A 23,303-nucleotide genomic window follows, 5' to 3' on the forward strand; every position below is an offset into this window, starting at 1 on the left:
ACCCCATGCACAGCTGGTTTGAGGAGGACACAGACGCTTGCCCGCCGGCAGCAGCCGGCACCAGGCACTGGGCTGTGACCCCTGCACATCGCCCCACCAGTTGGCACGGTCCCACCGACCCCCTCCAACATCCTGGACCCTCAGGCTTCCAGCCTCACCCATTGCAAAGTCCCGGGTTGCGGCATTTTCTTGAGAGGCCATCCACTACCGCGACTGACCAGGTTGGTTTGTTGTCAGTCTGTCAGGTTTGCATCCCTCTTTCATTCCTGACTTCCCCCTTTTCCTTAGCATCGCATTTGACAAGGCCCTCGAACGGATAACCTTTCCAAAATGAACGTTACCACATTCCACACACCCTTACCAATTAATGTGACCAACCAGGTCTGGTTCTTGTTATTGCCTCTCTTGCCATCTGTCAGTCAGGTTTGTGTCATTGCATGTTCTTGTTCATGTTGTCCCTCTTATTATCCCCTTCTGCATCTAAAGGTTCTTGACCAGAAATGCCTAAAAGACCAGCAGCTCTCTCCTTCCATACCCCTGGAAACTTTTCTACCTTTTCTTGAAATTCACTAAAAATGTCCCTATTCCTTTACCTGTCTAAAGAGCAGCAAAGGGACAAACTTGGCATTGGAAAAAAATGATGGACACTTCTATCTCAGTCAGTAACTGCTTTAACAAAGAAATCCCTCTAGTTACTGCATTAAGGGTCATGGATAGTAAGTGGGCAGTTTTAATTAGCAGCCATATCATGTCACTGGAAGTTTCCAACACTCAACTACCCACCTACCCAACCCTTCAATGGGTGAGCCTCAGGCTTTAGTTAAGGGGCAATAATGTGGGGTTTACATACAGCATATGCCACAGTTGCCTTCATATACATTAAGAAAAATCTGCAGCATGTTGTCAACTTGTCTAGATATTACTGGACATCTTTGCATAAAGGCTTCAGTATATCTTCCCACTGCTGCTGCTTGGATTTTCCCTGGCATGGTTGCTACTGAAGCAAGGCTAAAGGCATAAATACTGCTACACGACAGACAACACGAGTGCTTAGGAGACACATACCTTTTTCTAAGGTGACACCCTAACACTTATGTGTACTTACTAGTTCTGTATATTTCAAATTTTATTTCTAGAGCTTAAGTTCTGCACTCAGTACTGTTAAACTTGTAACACTGTCTACAAGGAGTTCAGTACCAAATGCCTTCTCCATTGATAACAGTTCAAAGGTGCTATTGTTCTTAACAACGATCTGATGACCACTTAACACAAGAGCATCAGAAAGTACATACACTTGTCAAGCATCACTGAGGCTTAGTAATGAGATACAGTAATGTTTTATGTGGGATCACAGTTTAAATCCTAGCACTCTTGACTTCACAGTTATTGAAGACAGTCCCATTTTGTACAATATTGAGCATATAGTGTAACTCTGGGAATCACAGCTGTGACTTAGTTAATGATCTCAATAAATCCTACTTAAGCAGAGACAAGAAGAGAATTATGCAAATGACTGTTTCTGTACCACATGTACTTGATAACTGAAGACATACCAAAATCAGCTTCAGCATACAAATGCCAATACTTTTTTAACCCACATACGTGAAAAATATGCAAGAGGGGGAACAGCTTACAGAATTTTATTTCTGAAGAGTTGCAGAACATTTATTACAAACAATATTAAAGGAAACATACAGAAGGCATATGTACAAAGAGGGATGGTTAAAAACCCAAGAAAGATGACAGATTTTTTCAAAGACAGCTGTGAATGTGACAAAGAATTACTTTTCTGAACAGGCCTTTCTAAAACATTATGGTTAAAGCCTCAGTACAAGACTGCTGCTTTCTTCGCACATGCATCAGCCAGTCACACTTGGCAGCTCGATAAGATGTCTTCCACCAGTCTCTTGTAGACCCAGGCATCACCTTTAAGCCGTTGTCGCCGGATACCCACTACTTCAGGTTTACTGAGTTGACACACTTCTAACTCAAACTCCGTAGTTACTTTGCCAAAATCTGACCGTGTTTGACATTTCAGGGTATAACTGTACAAAATAAAGGAAAACCAGAATAATTATTGAACTGTTTAATGTTTGTTTTGCAATGCAATTTTGAATTAATAAAAGCACTTTACAGAAATTATCCCATTGGTATTCAGAATATTGGGAAACAACCCAGAATTTAGTGAACTGAGAGCTTTGAATACTTTAGTCCCAGAACACTACCATTATGCCCAAGTACCAACATGTAGCACCAGTGTCCTACCCAACCATAGGATACCAAGGTATCCACATGATCTCCCAGTATTGTCTGATTTGGTCATGTGACTGTATCCTAACAAATCTTTTGTATTTACAATTTCACAAGAGACAGACAAAATTCACATCAGCCTCTAAGAGCTACCTCACTAGTATTGGCTCACATCTGTCAGTCTCAGTCAAAGAGCTCTATTAGAGCTCACTTAACATTGTTTTGTATTGTGTGGACAAGTTTTTTGCACACATTCATTTAGTGCTCTGTACATGTTCCATAAAATTATTGTATTTTACAATGTGGGGCTGAGAAAGTAAGTTTAAATACTTAGCTTTATCAAGGATCGGAGTACTGACTATTTAGAAAAATACAAGTTGAAGTCATATTTTACACTTACCCCTTCTGGACATATTCCACGTGCTTCTTTGAAAGAACAGTGATTATTTCATTCAACAGTTGGTCTGGATTCAGTAGCTGAGTGGTGGTAACATTATAGTGTGCCTAAAAGTAGTCAGCTCATTAAAAAAAAAGTGTCAAAGGAAAAAAAAAACACCCACAACTTACTCCTAAAACTGAAGACATTACGAAAAGTTTTCATAAAGAAAGCTTCAGAACAGCTAACCATAGTGACAAATTCTTCAACTTCTCAATATTATCATAATTAAGACAATGTAGTAGCAACAGGAACACTAAACAACAACTGCTGGACAATTAATATCGAAGCATGTCCAAAGTATAATCCATCGTAAAATCCAAAGTAGCAGTGATGGGCCAGGGCAGTACAGAGGTTATTAGAAGTCTTGTATGTAGCCAGAGGCAATTCCTGGACAGGACTACAGACGATCGCTTAGAGCATCCTACCGCACACTCCACAGCTGGGAGACTGCCGATAGTGTGTTGCCTAGCTGAGACTGAGCACTTCCAATATCAAGGAACGGGCATGGCGCCATGTGGCTTTTCTAGGGTGAAAGCATCACCACGTTTAAAGAAAAAAGGTAACCTACTAGTCATAAGTTTAGTGTTATAGGGGTTTTATATCACTTGTCCAGTAAGTGACTTCCTGAACAACTTTCAGACACCCATATGTAACGAGAGAAAGCGTATGCCAACTGTAATACGCCACAAATGCTCTATGTGGCTTCTGACGTCGCAGAAGTAGATAAGAGAAGACAAGACTATAAAATAGCTTGAGAAATGAACACAGGTTGACGATGCAAAGTCAAAGACTGGTTCTTACAGTTCTTATTCAGCCTAAAACGTATGCAACTCCCTGCCGTAACTGCTGTAGCACTGTGAAATAAAGTTCTATCTTCCCCTATTGTACTCCAGTGTCCCTAGACATGCATCAGTAATTTTGCATATACTACAGACAAGAGAAACTGATGCAGAAGGATAAAAGCTTTTAGAGACAGAAGATCTAGCTTTTGTTTCCAATTGCTCAGGTTCCTGAATTATTTGCACAGTCTGGACTCCTGTCCGATGAGTTGGTCAGGTTTGTAGCCAAACATGTGTCCTGAACTTGTAAGACTGCCACCTTGCCTCTGACAAGTGCCTCTTGGAAAAGCTTCCAACTGGAATACAGTAGCTGAATTCCATTTACACAGGCTGCAAAACACAAAATGGTCCTTTTACTGATAGACAGCTCTTACTGTACAGTAGGTGTCCTAACAGCTGCAGCTCCAGGAGCCAGTCAGCTGAAGGTATACATCACTTATTTCTATGGAACTGTTTATGCCTCAGTAACAGCCTTGCCTCATTCATGTTAATCATGTTTTCCAAACATGTTATCTACAGATTCAAGTATAAATTCCTCCGTGTATAACTTTTGAAGTATATTAGTTGCTTTTGAGTGATGTATACAATTCTGTTCACTACACTAGTATTATGCCAATGCCATTTGATGTGTATTCTACAAAGCTGATATTAACCACGAGTCAACTTTGGTAGGTACAAATTATTAATGTGATTTTAAAGTGCTCTGTGCAATGCGCTACCCGAGGAACTGCTTTTTCTATGGCTACTTAAATAACAAGTAGCTGACTGGCTCAGAGGCAGTGACATCAAAACATTAAACAAAATTATGCTGACAGAAATTCTTTCATAAGGTGTAGTTATTTAAGCTTTAAGTTTAATCTCAGGTTCTCTTGACACCTAAAGACTATCTTGGAACAGACATATCACTCCTGGACTACCTAAACCTAAGCCAGGAATGTTATCAAAATTAATTATTTTTTTATTTTTTTTTTTTTTTTTTTTTTTTTTTTTTTTTTTTTTTTTTTTTTTTTTTTTTTTTTTTTTTTTTTTTTTTTTTTTTTTTTTTTTTTTTTTTTTTTTTTTTTTTTTTTTTTTTTTTTTTTTTTTTTTTTTTTTTTTTTTTTTTTTTTTTTTTTAGTGGGAGAGCTAGCAGTATATCTCTATACAAATAACACGATTAAAAAATTTCAGCTAGGGTTCCTTTAAAACCATCCTGCTTCCCTCACGTTTGGTTTAAATGGGATATAAAAAGCAATGGCCAAACTCCTCCCTTGATCTCTTGGTAACTTGCCTGAGCCCAGACTAACACGACATCTCTTGGCAATAACTGGGACATTACTGTGTTAACAGAATGCAGTAAGAGCAACTGCACTTTACTGTAGAATGCAGGCAGGTCAGATCACAGAAGTTTTCACCAGACCATTTCTAAAGGTATTGGATGTTTTCAATAATTATACTTCTTTTCATTTAAGATTTTTCCAGCAACAATACCTTAAGTTTCCTTGGACGATCTCTGGTGGATCGTTTCTTTTTGTTTGGCGTAAGCATTGTGATCACTTTATCTAGGCCTCTTTCAAGACTTCCGAATATTTTGGCTTTTCTCTTCTTTTGGCTGCTATCCACGTGAGCTAGGTTGAGATCTAATTCCACTGAATGAAACCTGTTACGTGAACAAATTAATCAGTTAGTTATTTTTCCTCAGTGTTTAGAAATCAGTTATTTCAGATATGTCACTAAAATATTACCAGACCTGACAGAATGAATAAAACCAAAGTGAGTATTACGAGAGTTTCTGTGTGAAAGTCAGTTGAGATTTAAACCCAGAGTTGTATATAGAAACTGCAGCCCTCTGGGGAACTGGAGTAAGAAGGAACTTACATTATGGAGAATAGGAATATATTCTGAAGATAACCAAGTTATAGTTTCAAAACTTTTCTCTGCTTTCAGTGTTTTCTAGTGAATGCAGAAAGAGGTTTTAGGAAGGTTTTTACCAAGAGAATGGAAATAACAGCTTGCTGTTGTAACAAGACTTTCTAGGCAGTACATGGATTAAGACGGTCCAGCTCTAAATGAGAAGTGTACGCAAATAACTGGACATTTACCTTCTTTCAGGAAGAACCTCAGCTGCTGTCAATTCATCTGTGTTTGTCGGGTTTGTGGGTTTCTTAATTGGGGTGACTGTAGTGAACTGGCTCTCTGAAAGAAAGCATCCAAGCCAAAGCAGGTAGTTTTTGCATAAAGGATTTTCTTTTCTTCAGCAAGGATTTCTCATGATTAATAATTTCTTTCTAAAACCAGCCCCTTTTTCTATCTCAGATCTGTATCTTACACATGACAAAATATGTTTTTAATGTAATAACAATACCACCCCTACTCTACAATGAAAAACTGCAACTGATTTCCCCAGGGCTTTACAAGTCAAGCCTTAGAGCAACCAATGCGGTTCAGTATTAGAAATTTGGAAAGGAAGAGGATTAGAATTGCTTTCCTGCTCTGCCACTCGTCCCAGAATAAATGCTGAGCAATTCATTGTCAAATAGTTGCGTTCTTCACCAAGCCATTTCCCTTATATGAAGGGTGTGATAGTACATAACAGCCTAAAAAGTTGTTACCCATACGTTGACAGAGTTCTGCAGAGCATGCTTTTGCATGTGCAGAAGCAAACACCAAGTGAAACAGTCAGCAAATGAGGTGTTACAATTAAACCCAACTTCAATGTTCGAAGTTTCAGCTCTCTACAGAATTCCACCTGGCCCCAGACAATGATGATCTCAAAATTTCCAATGGATACTTCCACTTTTCTATCCCTAAGAAAGTATTAATACTACCTTTCCTGAATCAAAGATCTTTCAATGAAACAAAGAATTAGCTTTTAATTGTTTAATCCTCAGAAATACCTCACTAAAATGAGCTGAAACAGTGTTTCTGCATTTCCCATTTCAGAAAGAGTACCTACTTTTGCTTTTTAAACTTACCATGAAGTCAAACGTCACAAGTTAGTGCATACAAACTTAAGACAAAAATCAAACTCATATAAACAACTAGTCTTTGTAGTGTTCTTCCTTAAATCCTTTACAAAGGATGTCATTGAACAGCAGTATGTCCAAGATCCCTTATTGGGGATTGAATCAGCCTGCAAAGACTTACTCTTTCTGAACAATGTTCCTTAGCATCTGAAACAGAAGAGTCTCCTATTGTAAGGAGTCCTTGGCATTTGAAGGACAGAGTTAGCATTTACAATATCAACACCAAAACTTTTATGTTAATGGTTGAAGGGAATGGTAATGTACATACAGGATCCATCATTTTTCATAAGAATAGACTAGACAGGTTGAGGACAAATTTCTGTTAACTCAGAAAGGCTGACATAATTTAGACAGATTTCTGTGGTCGGTCTATCACATAACTGTAAGATCTATACATGGTTAACAGAAGTATTTTCACTGCCACACTGGACTGTTACTGTGGAAATGCTGATACACTACCTTGAGAAATCCAAAAGTTAGATTTCTCTTAGAAGAAGCAATAAAAGCAGACTTGACTAAAAGTATGCCTTTATTTTAACTCAAGGTAGTAACAAAGGAAAAACAGAGTGTTGAGGAAATTGTGTTCTCAGCCTTCAAGGAAAACTGGAACCAGACGCAAATCTTAAGAACGCAGCACTTGGCTCCATGGCAGAACGTGCCAAAAGGCATGCACGTGCAATACTGTAAGCAGCAATGACTTCTGTAATTAACATACAAGTAACATGGCCTGATGTATGGTTAAACCTCTTGCAGCACCTTAACCAGATGTACTACAACCACCAGGCTGGTGAATATGGCAAAAAAAGTTAAGTCTTCCAGAAACAGATGTGCTGTATACTCAAGTAGTGTGTTTGTATTTTGACTGACAATTATTCCTAAGCAATGTATATGTTCTAAGTTTTCATTAGTTACATTCACCATACCTTTGAAGGCAGGTGCCTGAAAGGGTATGGTTTGTACTTGCGTCTCAATCTGACTCTTCGCAAAAGGAGTCTTCGGAGCAGGAAGCGCAAAGGGCATTTCATTTCTTAAAGCTGACTCTGTATCAACATTCTCTTTGTTTTCATGCTGCTTTGATGCCACTTTTCTTGTCACTGGAGTTGACAGTGTGAATTCTGTATCATCCAGTTGAGCATCATGCCTTGAATGCTACGAGAGATGTAACAAAAAAAAAAAAGGCGTCCTTTGCTGTATTCTGATCACATTCAGAAATGTTACAGACAAGGAAGTTCTAAAATTGAAGCAGCTTAAAAATACCATACAATGCTTGTCTATTGAGCAAAATAGTTAAAAATTCTTCAATACCTCTGATTCCCTCTGTAAATTGCTCATAAACATCTCATTTGCCATTTCTTTATCTGCTCTTCTAAATTCTTCAGCTTGCAAGTTTAAGACTATTCCTCACCAGCTCATCTGAACACAGCTAAGAATTTTCATTTGGTTTAACTATCATTTTAATTGCTTCATTGGATTTTCTTGTCCAATACAGACAGGCTGAACTTCTTCAAAGACTTGTCCAGCTATAGCCTAGCTCAAAGATCTTGTTTGCTGTACCTTATTGTTTTCCCATCAGCTTTAAAATCCTCATTGCCTCGTACTCATTCCCTATAAGCTCTTTTTATGCAAACCAAATGTCAAAGCTCAAGTCCTCATCAAATGAATCATGACTTACAGCTAGAGGAAGCCACAATTTATGTTCAGCTATACATTTAAAACATTTCTTTTCTCAGTTTGTAACTCCCCTCGGCCAGGGTCCACCAAATATTTAAATATATAATAAGTTTTATGTACAATGAGAATAAGATTTTTTTGATTAAGAATAGTAATTATCTTTTTTTTTAAAGTAACTAGTATTTATTCTTTATACAACTGCTTTGTTCTGCGAGTATTTAGAATAAATTCTTCTAACGGAGATTCTTCAAACAGTGAAGCTGCATCAGAAAATTCCATGGATCCAAATGCATGCGGCACTTCACTGCAGTCTGGCACATCTTCATGTGTCATAGTTTTTTCAGACTGAAAAGAAAGATTCAGTTGAGATTCCACTGCACTATTAAAAGGAAGATTTCATCAGAAAAGTGTCATTAAAATCTAAATCTAATTTCTTTCTAAGTTCCTAATTATGGTTAACAGCTAATGGAAGTTCCCATGCCAGTGACCTAAGTTTTATAATATGACTTTAATATTGTCATTGTGGATTTGTCATTTGTATCAAAAGCAGATGTGAAATTATTCTCAAAGCACCATTACCGAGTCGTCTTTCATGACCTGTCTCAAGAAGAGAAGCAACTCACAAAAAATACCTGCTTTGTATTTCAAGACTTCGACCACAAGCTCTTTTCACCAAAAGCCAAATAAGCTGGAAAGAACCCAAGAAAAGAGTGCAGTAAAGTCCGAAAGGGGGCTGGATAAAGGTAAACACATTACATCCAAAACATATGATTATGGAATCTGCAACAGTACTTGAACTAGCATCCAGAAGCCTTCATCGAATTGCTAGCCCTGGAAAAAGTTGTCATTTATTAAATCACAGGATTCATAACTTCAGCCAAGATTGCAAACCTTCATGGCGCACACCACATACAATCAGAGGTATATCACAGAATATATCACAGTATTCTTAGTTTCTAACACCTTTTGTTATTTTCAGGAAACTCTTCCCAAGGACTTGTTTCATACCACTTCAGTGAAATTGCATACAATATTTTAAATGATCAGTTCTCAGCTGGAATGGATACCATTTTAGGAAGCTATGTTCTGCTGGCCGGTAAGTTTCTCTTGGCCTATGATCAAGGCTATTGCAATGATCAGATCTCTCATTACTACTGGAATAGAAACAGAGATTCCCAGTATGCTACCAGACCTACTAAAATGACTTACTAAAAAGCCCTCACCAGAGGGCTGCTAGCTACAGCCAAGAAGCTAACAGCCTGATATTGCAGTTGAAATCATGTTCCATTACAATATGAATGCCTGAATAGGATTCCTTGGCTACTGTATTCCAGAAGAAAGTCATGACATGGTGAATTTTTTGGAATATCCTTGTACATCAAACTGCTTGAAATAAGGCAGTATTATGTACAAGCTTGTGTCACCAAATTCAGAAACTGGCTAAGATAAAGGTGCTGTTTGCTTGATTGACTTCACATTAGACCAGCTCTAGCTAGAGAACTTTGCCAGTTGGGTATTTCAGCAAATTCAGTTGATATTCACTCACAGTATCTACATGCAGGTAAGTTAAATGTGCCCTGAGCACTGTAGAAGGACTAATGGATTGTTGTGTTGTGTAGACATGATTTTCACAATCACCTGTGAAAGCATAATGCATACGTTAAATAGTAGCATTAGCCAGATCAATTTACCTAGGACACGACTAGAGATGAAGTAACTTCACAGCATCAGCGCTACTGAACCTAGAGAACCTCCACCTTAAAATCATCTGAGTGTAAAAGACTAACCCACCATGATCATGGAAATCACGTTACGCATATTCAGCAACACTTACGATTCATGATCTGTTATGCAGCACTGGTAATCTTAAAATTCTCATCTGCGTTTCAAAGCAGTTTTATGACTGAACTGAAATTATTTACATGCGATTGAATCAGATGCAGGAGAAAGTATTTATTCTGAGTGCTTGTCTCTATGTGGAGATTAGCACATTTAGATAGCTAGTTAACAATTTTACACAGATGTCTACAGTTCAAGGGGGAACGGCTAACAGGAAGCCTGCAATTTTACTGAATGCTTTTGAGTTTGTCAAACACAGACGAGTATCACCGACATCACATATAGCTGCATATTATATATGATATTGCAAGCAATTTAGCAACTTTAGACAAGTTCTGAAGTGCCCTATTTGCACTTTGCTACCAAACCACAGGAACAGAAATTACCATAAGATATACAAAACCGCTTCATCAGAAAAACATCAGCAACGTTTCCTTTACTCAAAGTAAACAGAATCCTCTCTGGGATTGTGTTCTAAAAGGATGAGGAAGGAATGGGTCTCTCCCTTTGACCATCAGCTCATGTAGTGTCCATGTCATCTTCAAGTAGGCTGCCCAGATGACATGCCAGGATGTTTCAGAAGACCTTCCTTACTAAGCCATGCTAAATGCAACTAGCACGGTGCAAAAATATTTAGAGACTAATGTGAAAGAGTGTAGTAAGAAGGTAGGCATCACAGAGGAAAATCTGGAATGATCACGTAGGCCAGACAATGGGCAATTTTAGTCCATTTCCATGAGTAGCCAACAGGAGATTCTGTGCAGTACTCATAATGCACCATGTCCTCCCAGATAGTTATTCCAGTAGCATCAATTTGTAGAAGCAGCCCAGCTTGCTAAAACATGCTAATGAGGAGACTGAACTGTTTAACGACCAAGACTTTGGCTGACTGCACACATGCTCTCTTACTGATGTTTAGGGCACCAGTCTGTTTTCCTAGGCAGAGCTTTGTTAATGCAGAGCAGCGTTTTAATCAGTATGTTGTCCTCTTAAACTCAAAAACTTACCTCGAGGCCTGCTGATTGTGCTATACTGGCATGCCCTGTTAGACATGGAACCCTTAAGCGAACACGCTTGCCACGAGCCTTCTTGGATTGAAGCAAGAGATATGTTGCTGACATTTGGTTGTATTTCCACTGGAAGGGGGAAACCAAAAGAGTATTTTAATCTCCTCTTCGGAAACAGAGAAAATTGTACTTCAAAGTACAAAGCAAGTTAAGCCTTCTGAAAATTTCTGTGTTTCTGCAAGTTTTTCTACCTGATGTGCATCTCTAATGTTTGATCACCTAACTGTAATTTCAGACTTCAGTTGATTCACACTATTTGTTAGAGATCAAGAAACAGACTATGGTTGTTGTTCTTTGCAAGTCAGTCTGTGGTACGCTCACTAGTGAAAACTAATGCTGGGGCCAGAATCTACCTACTGAAGTGAATGGCAAAGCTATTAATTCAGTTCAGCCAGTATTTCAAAGAGAGTCTCAATTTTTTTTGAAGTCTCCCCCCTGTTCTTCCCCCATGAGCGGCACCAACTTTTTGCATGATTTTCAACAACTTTGCTTGTGTGAGGAACATGGGTACAATGCTTGACAGGTTTGCAGCATAGTACAATTAGTTTGAATTAGGTACAAGGGATTAGAAGTCCTCCAGTAAAGGACTATGCAAATGCCACAAATCTATTTGTAAGGACTCTTCCCCACGTAGACAGATTATTCAGATTATTTCCTACAACTGAAGAACAAGTAGCATTAACTCCACAAATCCATCTTAAGTATCACACACGTTAACAGACATGTTAAAAGTCTGTTTCTACTACAGTTGCACGGAAACCCTAACAGTTTTTCCAAAGCGAAGAACTATGTCACTGCTACCACGTACAAAGAAGCAAAAAATTCAATTTCAAGGGAGAATTTTCAGATTCAGGTTAAAGCTGGAGTAGGCATCATATTTTAAGTCTCTTCTACAGCTTGCAATGTCATTGCTAACATTTGTACAATTCTTCTAGAAGTAGTGAGTCCAACTTTTGTCATTTGTACTCAAAAGTGACTAAACATATTCACTTTTTTTAAAAAAGTGTGAATAGTAACTCCCAAAAACATATTTTATAGTCTGGGTGATGCTCTGATATTTTTCTCTTACTTTTTTTTTTCCTCCTTCTTATTGAACCACTTGAAAGCAAAGAGTTAACCCAGCAAACGGCATCTGTTGTTCAACTATAAATTTCTGAAGTCTATTTTGACTTTAAGAGATTCAGAAGGATTTTACCATGGTGGGAAATAACAGTAAGGATTAGGAAACATCACAAGCACAATTAAAGGAGGAAAAGGTAAAAAACAAATTTGAACTGCAGAACTGTAGTTATAACCTACAGCTAGATTCCGGAGTTCTGCAGGGGCTCCTTAATTCTGAAAAGTATTAAAAATTTCATACTTGAGAATAAGTGAGCATTAGTCTGTTAATACAGTAAATTTATTTACTGTATTACTGTGTTTAATTACTGTAAGTTACTGATATATACTTCTTACCTCTGATATTAATTCGGATATACTCTCCCTGCTCTGTTTATGAAACACAGAAAGCTCTATCACGCAGTCTTCATCAAGATGTCCCAGCTGCAAGAACATAACTGATATTGAAGCATGAGGCTTTCAAGTTGTCTCATAATCCACATCTGACTATGACACTGTCATGAAACCCAGTGGGCTGAGTCAATAATCAACCATGATTTTAGACCTTGTTATTTTAAATAGTTAGCATCATAGCTAAATATTGTAGGGAACAGACTGAAAAAGTCATACAAGTTCAACAACTTCACAGTCTGGCCCCTCCTTGGTGAGAGGTTGTGAATTCAAATAAGAAAGCCTGACAGCAGATGAGATTTTTACTAGAATGGAAGCTACACTTTCATCTCTCCTTAAACATTCAAAGCTATCAGACATGCACATTTTTTCTAGAGCCAGTTAGAACTCATCTGCAAGCACAGTAAATCTGTTCTTTATCTAGAGAAACAGTGGCATCCAGTGGCCAAACGGAGGCATTGGCTGCAAACATGCAGGAACTTCTCCTCAGTACGTACTACTGACAGCTAGATTATTTTATTTATTTCCTCTCCATACTATCTTAGTCTCTCACATAAGTAAAACAAGTGATAGAGAGACAGGACAGACATACTCTCAATGAGGTCAAATTTTTATTCAAACTAGCAATTTTCAGTGAGGACTAGATACAAGACAAACCATAATCCTGTCTAACATGCTTTCAAGAATATTTGCGTTTTGCACCTTAAACGAAGTTATTGACCAAGCAGCCTAGAGAATCAACTGGTCATTCATATGTGGAAATACTTCACATTTTGAAGATAAGTCAGTTATTTTACAAATTAAGCATCAGCTGCAGAATACAATGAAAACACATTTGAAACTCCTCCTCAAGAGAAATCGAGAGAAAGTAATAACATTTGGCAGCAGGAAGAATCAGAAAGGAACCACGGCCACCTCAAAGTTCATCTTTGGAGAAATGTCTTCACACCCCCACACTGTGAGGACAGTAGTAAGCCAGTAAAGATTACATTAAATACTTTCGTATTCATCTAACAAGTGTACTTACTGGGTATTTACTTTGCCACTGAACAGCATCAGAATAACCTTGCATGAGCCAAGGGTGACTTAATAGATGTTTAACTGTAATCCGCTTCTTTGGGTCCACCTAGTGGGCAATAAAAATCAAGCTGATACTTAAATCATTGAGAACTGAAGAAAATTTGTCTTCTACTCAGAATTTTAGGGAGGATAGAAGCTCAAATGGAAACCAGTACTGCTTCATAGCTTCACCAAAAGGAAGGTCAAGCACATGAGCTATGAAGAGCAGTTATAGAACCTACAGTTACAATAAATGTTCCAGGAATATTTAGCATTGGCTAGATTACTTAAATGTAGCCCAAATGCATATTCAGTATGTTTAGCTTCATTTATAAAACAGCTTTTATTTATATAGCATAATTAAGAACAACCAAATGTGGGCTGTTTGAAGACTTTGTTTAATCATTTAAACTTTGTTTAATTATTTCTATACCCAATCATTCTTCTCAAAGAATTTTCAGCAGAAGGCAATATTAATCTTTTCTTCAAAAATTTGTAAGAATTAAACTTCTTGTTTAAACACTGAATATTTTTTAAGTATTTCATTAATGTAATGTTTTGACCTATGCAACAGTACTTTATAGACCTGCTGAACAGAAGCAATACCTTTACCTGCAGCATTTGGTTAAGTAGTAGCGTACTGCTAGGAGAGAGCCACTTTGGAATACTGTATTTTCCGCTCTGCAGAAAAAAAAGGATTTAGAATGAACCTTGAACGGCTAGCTCAAAAGAAACTGCTGAATTACTTGGATGATAGTGACATCTGTATTTGGTCAAAAAGGAAGAACAGCAGGCACATGCAAACTTAGCTTTAAGAATGACTTGAATAAATTTAATGGTAGTACTAAACCCCAGCTGTATTAGTAAGGAAAATGCTATGTTTGAATTATCAGCTGCAGTTTTCACCCACTTAGCTTGTGTGACATTTCCATCTCAGTCCACTTTTGCAGCTAACCTGCTCCCTACCTATTGCATGGTTTCATCATATCAACTTGATACCAAAGTTTTATAAGTGCAAACATGTTGGAGCATGAATGACTGATCTTAGAGGACTTTTGAATGCGAATATTCATTGAAATCACTATTTTTCAGACACTAAAAATAAGCGATCCTCAACATTTAGCTATTCTTTTTTTGAATAGGTTACACCTAATGCTACAGTTTTGATCTCTACTCATACTGCAGACAGGAAAAAGGTTGCAGATCTAACAGGTAAGTTTCTTCCAATCAAATGATTTACTGGGGTTTTTTTTAATGCTTGATTAGAAGAAAATTGAAAATGGCTTTCAGATTTGAGGTACAACAACACTAGCTAAAAACCTAACCAAATTCACCATCAAGGATCATTTACTTCTCAATGAAAATGCAGAAAAAAATAAATAAAAATCAGTAAACAGCCATTGTGAAATAACTATCAATTTGTCAAGGCAGCTTTATTTCTACAAATGCCTCAATAACAAAACAGTTATTATATGCAACATACATTTCTAAGCAGAGTACGTATTGCTTTGACATCACAAGTTAAAGAATTTAAGTTACATCTTTACAGACACTACTAATGAGCTATTTATAAATAGTTTGTAGGCTGTTTCACAATGCAGCTTTACCCTGAAACTAAGCCAAGACAAGCAACACATCAATCTACATTTCGTTTTTAATATATTGCTACAGAACATGAGACAAGGAAAAACAAAATTAGCATCTATCTGAATGAGGGCAATGCTGGAAAGTAAATAGCTTGCAATAGCTACCAGATGCGTAAGATCACAACAGAAATAAGTTTTTTTTACAGAAGTTACATCACATGCTTCATTTTTCATTCAAAAAGTACAGGCATGTATTCAAGCATTCCCAAATGAAGAGATGTGGAACGTTCCAGGGAAGGAAACATTGCATGTAAGTCATACAATCCTAATTAGATTCAAGCAGCAGATTATTACATTGACTTGGAACAATAGTTCTGAGTTGACATTACAATAAATCTCAGGATCTATAATGTGTGAAATTAAATTCCACAACAGTGCTTAAGTGTCCTCATTGCAAGTAATTTTCAGTTCACAATCACATAAAATTAAAACAAATTCAGAGTGGAAATAGCAAGCCTGCATCTTAACACCTGTGACATTATTGGTTTTCGACTGCACACAGACTAAGTTCTAAAACTTGGTCGTCTCAATTCACTTAAACAAGTTTCACTGGCCAACTTTCTGTCAGTCCAAACAACTCAGCTCCTAGTTCCTGTGCATGTTAGACAACTATAACTATGCGGAAATCATCTTTGATAATCTTAGGATCTCTGTTCCACATTTAAGCTCTCTGTTCACGTTTCAACTATTGACAAGTTTAAGAGAATGAATACCATAACCATCATTTACCAGGTTCTGCATCTTGGCATAATGACCAGCATAAAGGATTTTCTGTCATCCTACAAAAGTATGCTTATAAATAGACAAGTTCTCAAGGTATACTAACCTTACGGGTAGACAATACAGTTCACACCACAAGCAGAGAGCGAAAGGTAGCTCAAGTCTGATTGACAACCTAGTTGATTCCCCTTTATAGCAATTTTACAGAGAAATTGCAAGTGCTTGCATCTGGACAATGCTCTAGTCATATGGTTTAGTTTTAGGTAGTCATGCGAGGAGCAGAGTTGGACCCAATGATCCTTATGGGTCCCTTCCAACTCGAGATATTCTATGATTATGCAAGTAGGAAAGTCATATCATTTTAATGACTTACGTGAATATCAGCACCTTTACATGATCTCTTTGGATCCGCTAGCCATTGCTGCTCTTTTTTTTTTTTTTTTTAAGTTTTTTTTTTGTTCTTTACAACAACTCAAACTGAGCTTCCTACAGATCTTCTGTCAAGGTACTCAAGTCCACTCCAATTGCAGACTAAAAAGCCATGCTGTTTGATGAACTAATCCTGCACTTTATAGAGCTCTGATTGTTATGCACCCTGAAAACACTCCCTGTGTAGATCAGCTGTCAGTTGCCTCCTACCAGAGTAGTCCTTGGACACTCTCAAGGAGGTTTTTTGGGCTTTTTCAGACATATCAGACTCTGGATGAGAGAAGGAGAACGAGGTAGAGGAAGCCAAAGCCCTTACCCAACACAGCTACTCCTAACCCTGCTCGCTTACTGGAAGCTTTATCAACGTAAATTTTACAGCAGCTTAGAAGTGATTGGTAGAGATGTGTGTATGAAATGGAACAGCAGCTGTTCAGCTGCATCAGGAGGAGTTCATAGGGAAACAGAACCAATTACTGAATTCTATTACTTACTATTTATTCAACTTTTTCTGTTGATCATGGTGTCTTACATTTCCTCCTCATTTTTGAGGGGGAAAGCATAATAGCAGATGCAGAATCCTGCTTTTCCTAGACATGAGAATAGCTGACATTTAAGAACATTATTTTTGGTAAATCAAATGACATATTTGCAATTCTATTCCACATAATACAGGGAGAAGCCACATAAAGGCTCAGATACAAAAATCCAGCCCACTGGCAAGAAAATGCTTCTGAAACTCAGTTTCCTATCATATCACAGGACCAAGCTACAGTACTGCAAAGGCTGATCAAAGATGGAAACAAATCCACAAAATACTGATAGGAAAAGTAGCAAAGTGTAACAAAATTCAGCAGATATGCTTTTTCGCCCTAGGCACAGCTCAACAGGTTCTGCCATCAGAAAAGCAAAGGCCTCTCATAATGCTTAGCAACGTCTGTTCCCAGTGTATTCTAGCACCATCAATACCTACCATTATCTTCCTGTAGACAGCCATGACATTGTCATCATCAAAGGGGAGAAAGCCACACAGTAGAGCATACAGCAGTACTCCCATGCTCCAAATATCTGCCTAAAAAATAAGAGTGGAAGTTCATGAACCTGATCTATCTAAAATGGCTTAGAGACAGGTAATATTGTCCCCTTTGGCAATGTCCACATACAAGTCATGAAAAGTAGGCTCCTTAATTCTGTACAGAACTCTTATATTCCAAGTGAAAGCACACAACCCAAATTCAATTTTCAATTCACTCAAGCTAGAGCACTAGTAAAACCAATATCCTCTCCTTAGGTCATCAGATTGCTGCATTACCTTCAATCTACAAGGATTTCACTGGCAAAAATGAAATCAAACTCATCACAAGGGATTTAGTATGGTAATGTATTACTTATTACAATAGCTGTCAGCACAGTTACAATCAACTTTAAAGCCCTACTGCTTCTTCTCTATTTGTACAGGCACAACAAAGTCCACATGCCTCATACTGTAATTCCCACTTAGACCATAAAGAAGAAGGAGGCTTGGAAAGCATTGGACTTCATGGAAAACAAAAACAAACAAACAAAAAAAGAAAGCAGGAGTTAGAGGCCAAGGACAGTAGTGCAAAGGTATGTAAAAGGAAAAAAGACTGACTCCATCCAACAGCACAGCAATTTAAGAAGTTTGAGGGGATTGCAATTACAGCATTTTGGATGGATTCACAGAGGCAAGTAGCAGGTCCTAATGTTCTAGACATGGAACCAAAGTTGGATAAACTCTACACTTTTTCTTCTCTCAAATTTTACTACACTGCGCAGTACAAAGAGAAGAAGTTTTCATACACAAATTTCAAGCTAAAGACAGGCCTGGTAAAGCATACAAGATACTGAGACTGCACAGAAATTTGCAACAAGAGTTGTTGGATAATTAACAGAACAAGTCGCTGCTTGAAGAATGTGCAGAAGGAAGGAGTTTAAGTTACTGTTCGTAGGGCACTAAAATATGGAGCAACAAATGGAGATAGCGAAGGATTAGTCAGAGACGAACTAGCCAGCTACATGACCAGTGGCCAAGACCACTATGTGCTATTCCAGGCTGTGACTATTGAGGCTAGTCACACAACTTCTGAAAACTACCTAGGCAACGTTATCCAGCAGTACTCAAGAGAGAAACCAACCTCACCACTTTTAAATATACAGGGTGAGGGGGGAAAAACCCACCTAACCCAAAACTGTGCTACGTACCTCTGAGCCAATATATGCTTTGCCCTGAATCAGCTCTGGGGCTGCATAAGCTGGGCTTCCACAGCATGTGTTCAGATGGTAATCAAGGCCACCCTAGAATAACACAGAAAACCCATCACACAGAAGCATTGGCTTTAACACAGCTTAAGTCTTCCAGCAACAACACATTAGAGGCCTCAGAGGCTTCATTTTCCTCTGCTGTGCATCTACATTCACCTTATATTTTGCTTTGGTGTAATATATGGCTTCACTAGGCAAAAATTGTCTAAGAACATGAGTATCCTATAAACGTTCAGATCCCAAGCTGCTCATTCAGCTATTTAACCTAGCAGTCTTTTCCACAGCTCCTCCTCCAATAAGAATACTTCCCTTTACGACTGCGAAGAGACAAGAGATGGAACTTGGGAAGAAGTAATCCAAGAGCTACTGGGCATGAGGCTAGCTGGTTATTTACACCAATATTTAATGCAATAACTTCATGAAGAACCACTAAAAATACTTCCTTATTAAAACCATGTTATTACTTCGCCTGGGCTTTGTTGTAAGCAGATCAGAGTAAGATGACATTATACCACCAAGATGATGGTCTAATAGTCTTGATTGTGTGCAAAACGCTTTAACTTGAGTCAAGCAAAATGATCTGAGGACAAGTAATTGTCTTTGGATCAGTAAGACATTCTTCCCATTAAATTGTTTCTTAACAGCACCCACCTTGCACGTTAAGCTGACAAATAGAAAAGGCTCCTGGAAACCAATTTTAAACTTGGGGAAACAACTCAGTACAAGCATATGGAACCAGAGGATTTGTAAATGTAACTGGAATAAACTATTTGCTTTGATCCACAATCTCCACATACATACAAATCTTTTGGAAAAAAAAAAAAAAAAGACATACACCACTGAAACTTATTAGGGAAAAATGCACACCAACATAAGCTTTATATAACAGGTCTTTATATGTGACAGCAGATGCTATACATAAAAGACGATAAAATATGATGTGTAAGAGGAGAAAATGATCTAACAGTCTGGTCATAACATGCAGTTAACTGCTCCTTCACAGAGTTAAGGCCCTACCAAGTAATTAGTGACTGGATGACAACTATGCAAACAGGTTGAATTTAGGGTCTTTGGGCAAGTCTCTGCATTGCACTCTGAAGTCAAACATGCATTTTTTATGTGCGTGCAGTAGCTGATTTAGCTCTATTCTGTGAAAGCAACTGATACTCTTACCTTTGGCTTTGCACAAAGTCCAAAGTCTATCAGCTTCAAATTATGTTCTTCGTCAATCAGCAGATTTTCCTGGTAAAAGAGAAAGTGGTAATAAATGCTTCTATAACCTAATTATCCAAGGAACCACATTTTCTTTCACCTTATTTCTTCTTGTCATTAGCAGCCAGAATTTACCTAAAGCTCTCCTCTGGAGATTTTGATCGGTTGCTAATGAATATTTCCCATATTCCAGATGGGGAATGCTAGTTCCTATCTGCTGAGAAGGGCCTGGGGCAGGGGGTGAGGTGTTGGTAGACAGCAAACTGAACAAGAGGCAGCAGTCTGCTCTGGCAGAAAAGGCAGCCAGCAATATCATGGACTGTATTAAAAGGAGCACAGCTAGTAGATTGGGAGAAGTTACTCTAGTCTAGCACAGCTAGACTAGTGCATCTAGTTTCTGCCCCTCCCAGCACAGGAAAGACATCAAACTGAAGTAAGCTCAGTGGATGGCCACCAGTCTGCTCAGGGGGCTGGAGCACTTGCTCAGTGAGGAGAGGCTGAGGGAAAGACATTTGTTCAGCCTGTAGATGAGAAAGCTTCAGTGGAGACCTCATGGCAGCCTTTTAATACCTACGAGGAGGTCATGAAGACAGAGCTAGTCTCTTCACAGCAGTGCATGGTGGGATGACAGACAACAGGCATCAAGAAACATTCAGACTGGAAATAAGGAAAAGCCTTTCTCCTCATAAGGACAGTGAAAAGCTGAACAGGGTGCCCAGAGAGATTGTGCTGCCTGATCCTCGGGAGAGGTCGACAATGTGACTGGGTAAAGCCCCAGGAAGCTTGCCTGACACTGCTTTGAGCAGGAGGTTCAAGAACAAGCTTAAAGAAGTCAATTCCCACCCAAGCTGTCACATGATCCTATGAATACGTCAGCTCTCCAGCTACAAGCCAACTCTTTCCAAAAGGTACATACAATGCTTTGTTTGGGGAGAAGTTCTTTGGAGATAAAGATTTCATGAGCTGTCTAGGAAAACGCTTGTGCGCTAAGAATTTGCTTTTCTCAGAGATGTCAGCATCTCCAAAAGCAAATTTCTAACCCCTTCAAGGACAAATGGACTCAAGTCTTCCATTCCCTAAACCTATGCTTAAACTCTGCAATGACAGCAAAGCCACAGGATGGGTCCGGTAGCATGCATCTCCCCTTGCACCCTCTGTCTAGCCACCACTTGTTTAAACTATCGGTGTCACTTTTTCCTTCGGGCATGAAAACAGAACGGTTTGCACAATGAAATGGCACCGTAAAGACTCTCTCCAGGTACAAGCTGGAATAAAGGGAATAACAAAAACGCCTAAGCAACATTCAAAGTCAGATCCATGTCTCTGCTCCACTCGCAGCTAGAGCATGTTGTTCTGCTTCTCTTTCAGAGGAAGCGCCTTCCTCAGATATAGCCACATCCAGCTCAGCTGAGGAACACAGTAGCAAGTAGAAATAATGCTCTTTCAGAAGATGTTAGATGAAGATCTCTAAGCACAAGAGAATGGCAAAGGCATAACTTACTCCGGCTCCTAATGGAAAAATAAGAGAGGGTGTTCGTTATTATTTATGCAAATCTGACTAATATTCAGGCTTACTGGTTTGAGATCCCTGTGGGCATATCCCTGACTGTGAACATAAGCAATTGCTGAAACAATCTGCCGAAAAAATACACGAGCTTCCTCTTCTGAAAGGCGGTCCTTAGAAATTATGTAATCAAACAGCTCTCCTCCAGGACAGTACTGCATGAAGACAGGAAAGAGAGAATACATTTAGAATACAGTAATGAAAGCTAAACAACAAGAGCACTGGACAGCGACTTAGAGGATGCTCTTCCATTCCCTTTGCTTTATCACAGTAGCACCCAAGTGTCCCCACATGTGCCCTAGGTCAGCACTGCAGCAGACCAAACAAGCTGAGAAGTCTGACTCTTGCCTGAAGCGTTGCAACAGATACATCACACTAACATCACAGGCGATACAGATTGCCCAGGAGGCGACAACCATGTGGCAGTTCCAGGGTCCCGCACATCCTGCTGATGCTATTTTAAAATAACTGAAGTGCAAGGTAGGACTTAGTTATTTCACTTATTGTAAACAGCAAAGAGAGGCTTTTACAAGAAGACAGAACATAGAACATATTACCAGCTTCATTTTTAAACTAAAGCATCTTGAACATGCTCATCATTGAGATAACTTTTTAAGAATTGCTTCGTTTGAACTCTGTTATCATCTACCGCTACAGCTAAAATGAGGAACCTTCGCCATGGCAGAAACACCATTTCTTACCTCTAAGACCATGAATATTTTCTTGGATGTCTCTATCACGTGATACAACTGGCAAACATGCTGGTGACTTAAGTTCTTCATGGCATCAATCTCTATTTTAACACGAGGCAAGTCATCCTAAGAGACCACAACAGCAAGCTATGAAATTGCCAACTACTTTGACAGCCTGTACATCACAGTAAGCATCAGCCTATCGTGCAACACAAAATTTCACAGTATGTATATGAGTGCATACAATTCAACTTCTCAAATTCAATCCAGCAACAACTCTGCCATTAATCCCCTACAATTCTGGCACATTGATCAGCAAAACCCAGAGGGGCAGATGTAAAATACCTAGTATACTCATCAGCATTCTGTTTGAATTACTGTAATAATCTTTAACTTCCTCAATTCTACAGCCAGAGAATGTTGCTCTGTCCACAAAAGGGCATAAGGTTTGTGGTCTTCTGCTAAAATTCTTTCAATAGCCAACAGGACAAGCAGGCAGCATTTTGACATGTCGCACCCCTGTGTTCTTGAGAACTCCACAAGAACAGCAGAAGACGCTACCAACTTTTAAGTACCTTTTGGCTTACCCCTAAAGCAAGCTTGTCCATGATTTTTATTGCAACTTTTTCACCAGTGAGAAGATGTTGCGCAAGTTTTACCTTTGCAAACCCACCTAGAATTCAAAAAAAGAGATGTTTAAAGCTCAGTGTGATGACATACTTTCTTGCCTATCTCAGTTACATTGGAGTACATAGCATGCATAGCGTGCAGCATCTTCATTAGAGGAAGAAGTGATCACTAGAGTTCTGCCCCCCAAAACAGACACTTGAAACATGACCTATAGATTCTGCAGTAACAGTTAATCTATGCTCAGATAACTACCGAAGTGGTTAGACAGATCGCACGTGTCTGTTTGCATTCACAGATTAAGCCTACCTGTTCCAATTGTTTCATGTAATTCATAGTACTTGAGAATTTCCTCGTAGTCACCTACAGCCATTCTGAGAGGAACGGGGATCTTGCAATTCTTCTCAGCACCTGTAAGGAGAAAGCATAGCCAGTGTCAATGCTTTTCTACTCCG

At 38.6% G+C, this 23,303-nt stretch overlaps 1 protein-coding gene across 1 annotated transcript; it reads right to left on the reverse strand.

The window, feature by feature from the left end:
- Positions 1–1,867: 1,867 nt before the first annotated feature.
- Positions 1,868–22,870, reverse strand: MELK (maternal embryonic leucine zipper kinase). Its single transcript, XM_019472427.1, has 15 exons — positions 22,809–22,870; positions 22,231–22,347; positions 21,541–21,684; positions 19,927–19,995; positions 18,694–18,786; positions 17,444–17,542; positions 14,291–14,359; positions 13,647–13,745; positions 12,566–12,652; positions 11,051–11,179; positions 7,457–7,682; positions 5,610–5,703; positions 4,999–5,167; positions 2,651–2,754; positions 1,868–2,045 (listed from the first exon to the last, which is right to left on the reverse strand). The coding sequence occupies exons 1-15, from the start codon at positions 22,827–22,829 to the stop codon at positions 1,868–1,870; spliced, it is 1,698 nt and encodes a 565-aa protein (XP_019327972.1). The 5' UTR covers positions 22,830–22,870.
- Positions 22,871–23,303: the final 433 nt, after the last annotated feature.

This window comes from Aptenodytes forsteri, unplaced genomic scaffold (assembly GCF_000699145.1).
Source record: "Aptenodytes forsteri isolate BGI_AS27 unplaced genomic scaffold, ASM69914v1 Scaffold203, whole genome shotgun sequence".
Lineage (NCBI taxonomy): Eukaryota > Metazoa > Chordata > Aves > Sphenisciformes > Spheniscidae > Aptenodytes > Aptenodytes forsteri.

Coding starts and splice junctions, on each gene's coding strand:
- MELK (XM_019472427.1), bottom strand. CDS start 22,829: ATGGACAAGCTTGCTTTAGGG. Junction 2,755..4,998: donor ATCGTCCAAGGAAACTTAAG/GTATTGTTGCTG, acceptor GACTACTTTTAG/GCACACTATAATGTTACCAC. Junction 2,046..2,650: donor GTGGAATATGTCCAGAAGGG/GTAAGTGTAAAA, acceptor TATTTTGTACAG/TTATACCCTGAAATGTCAAA.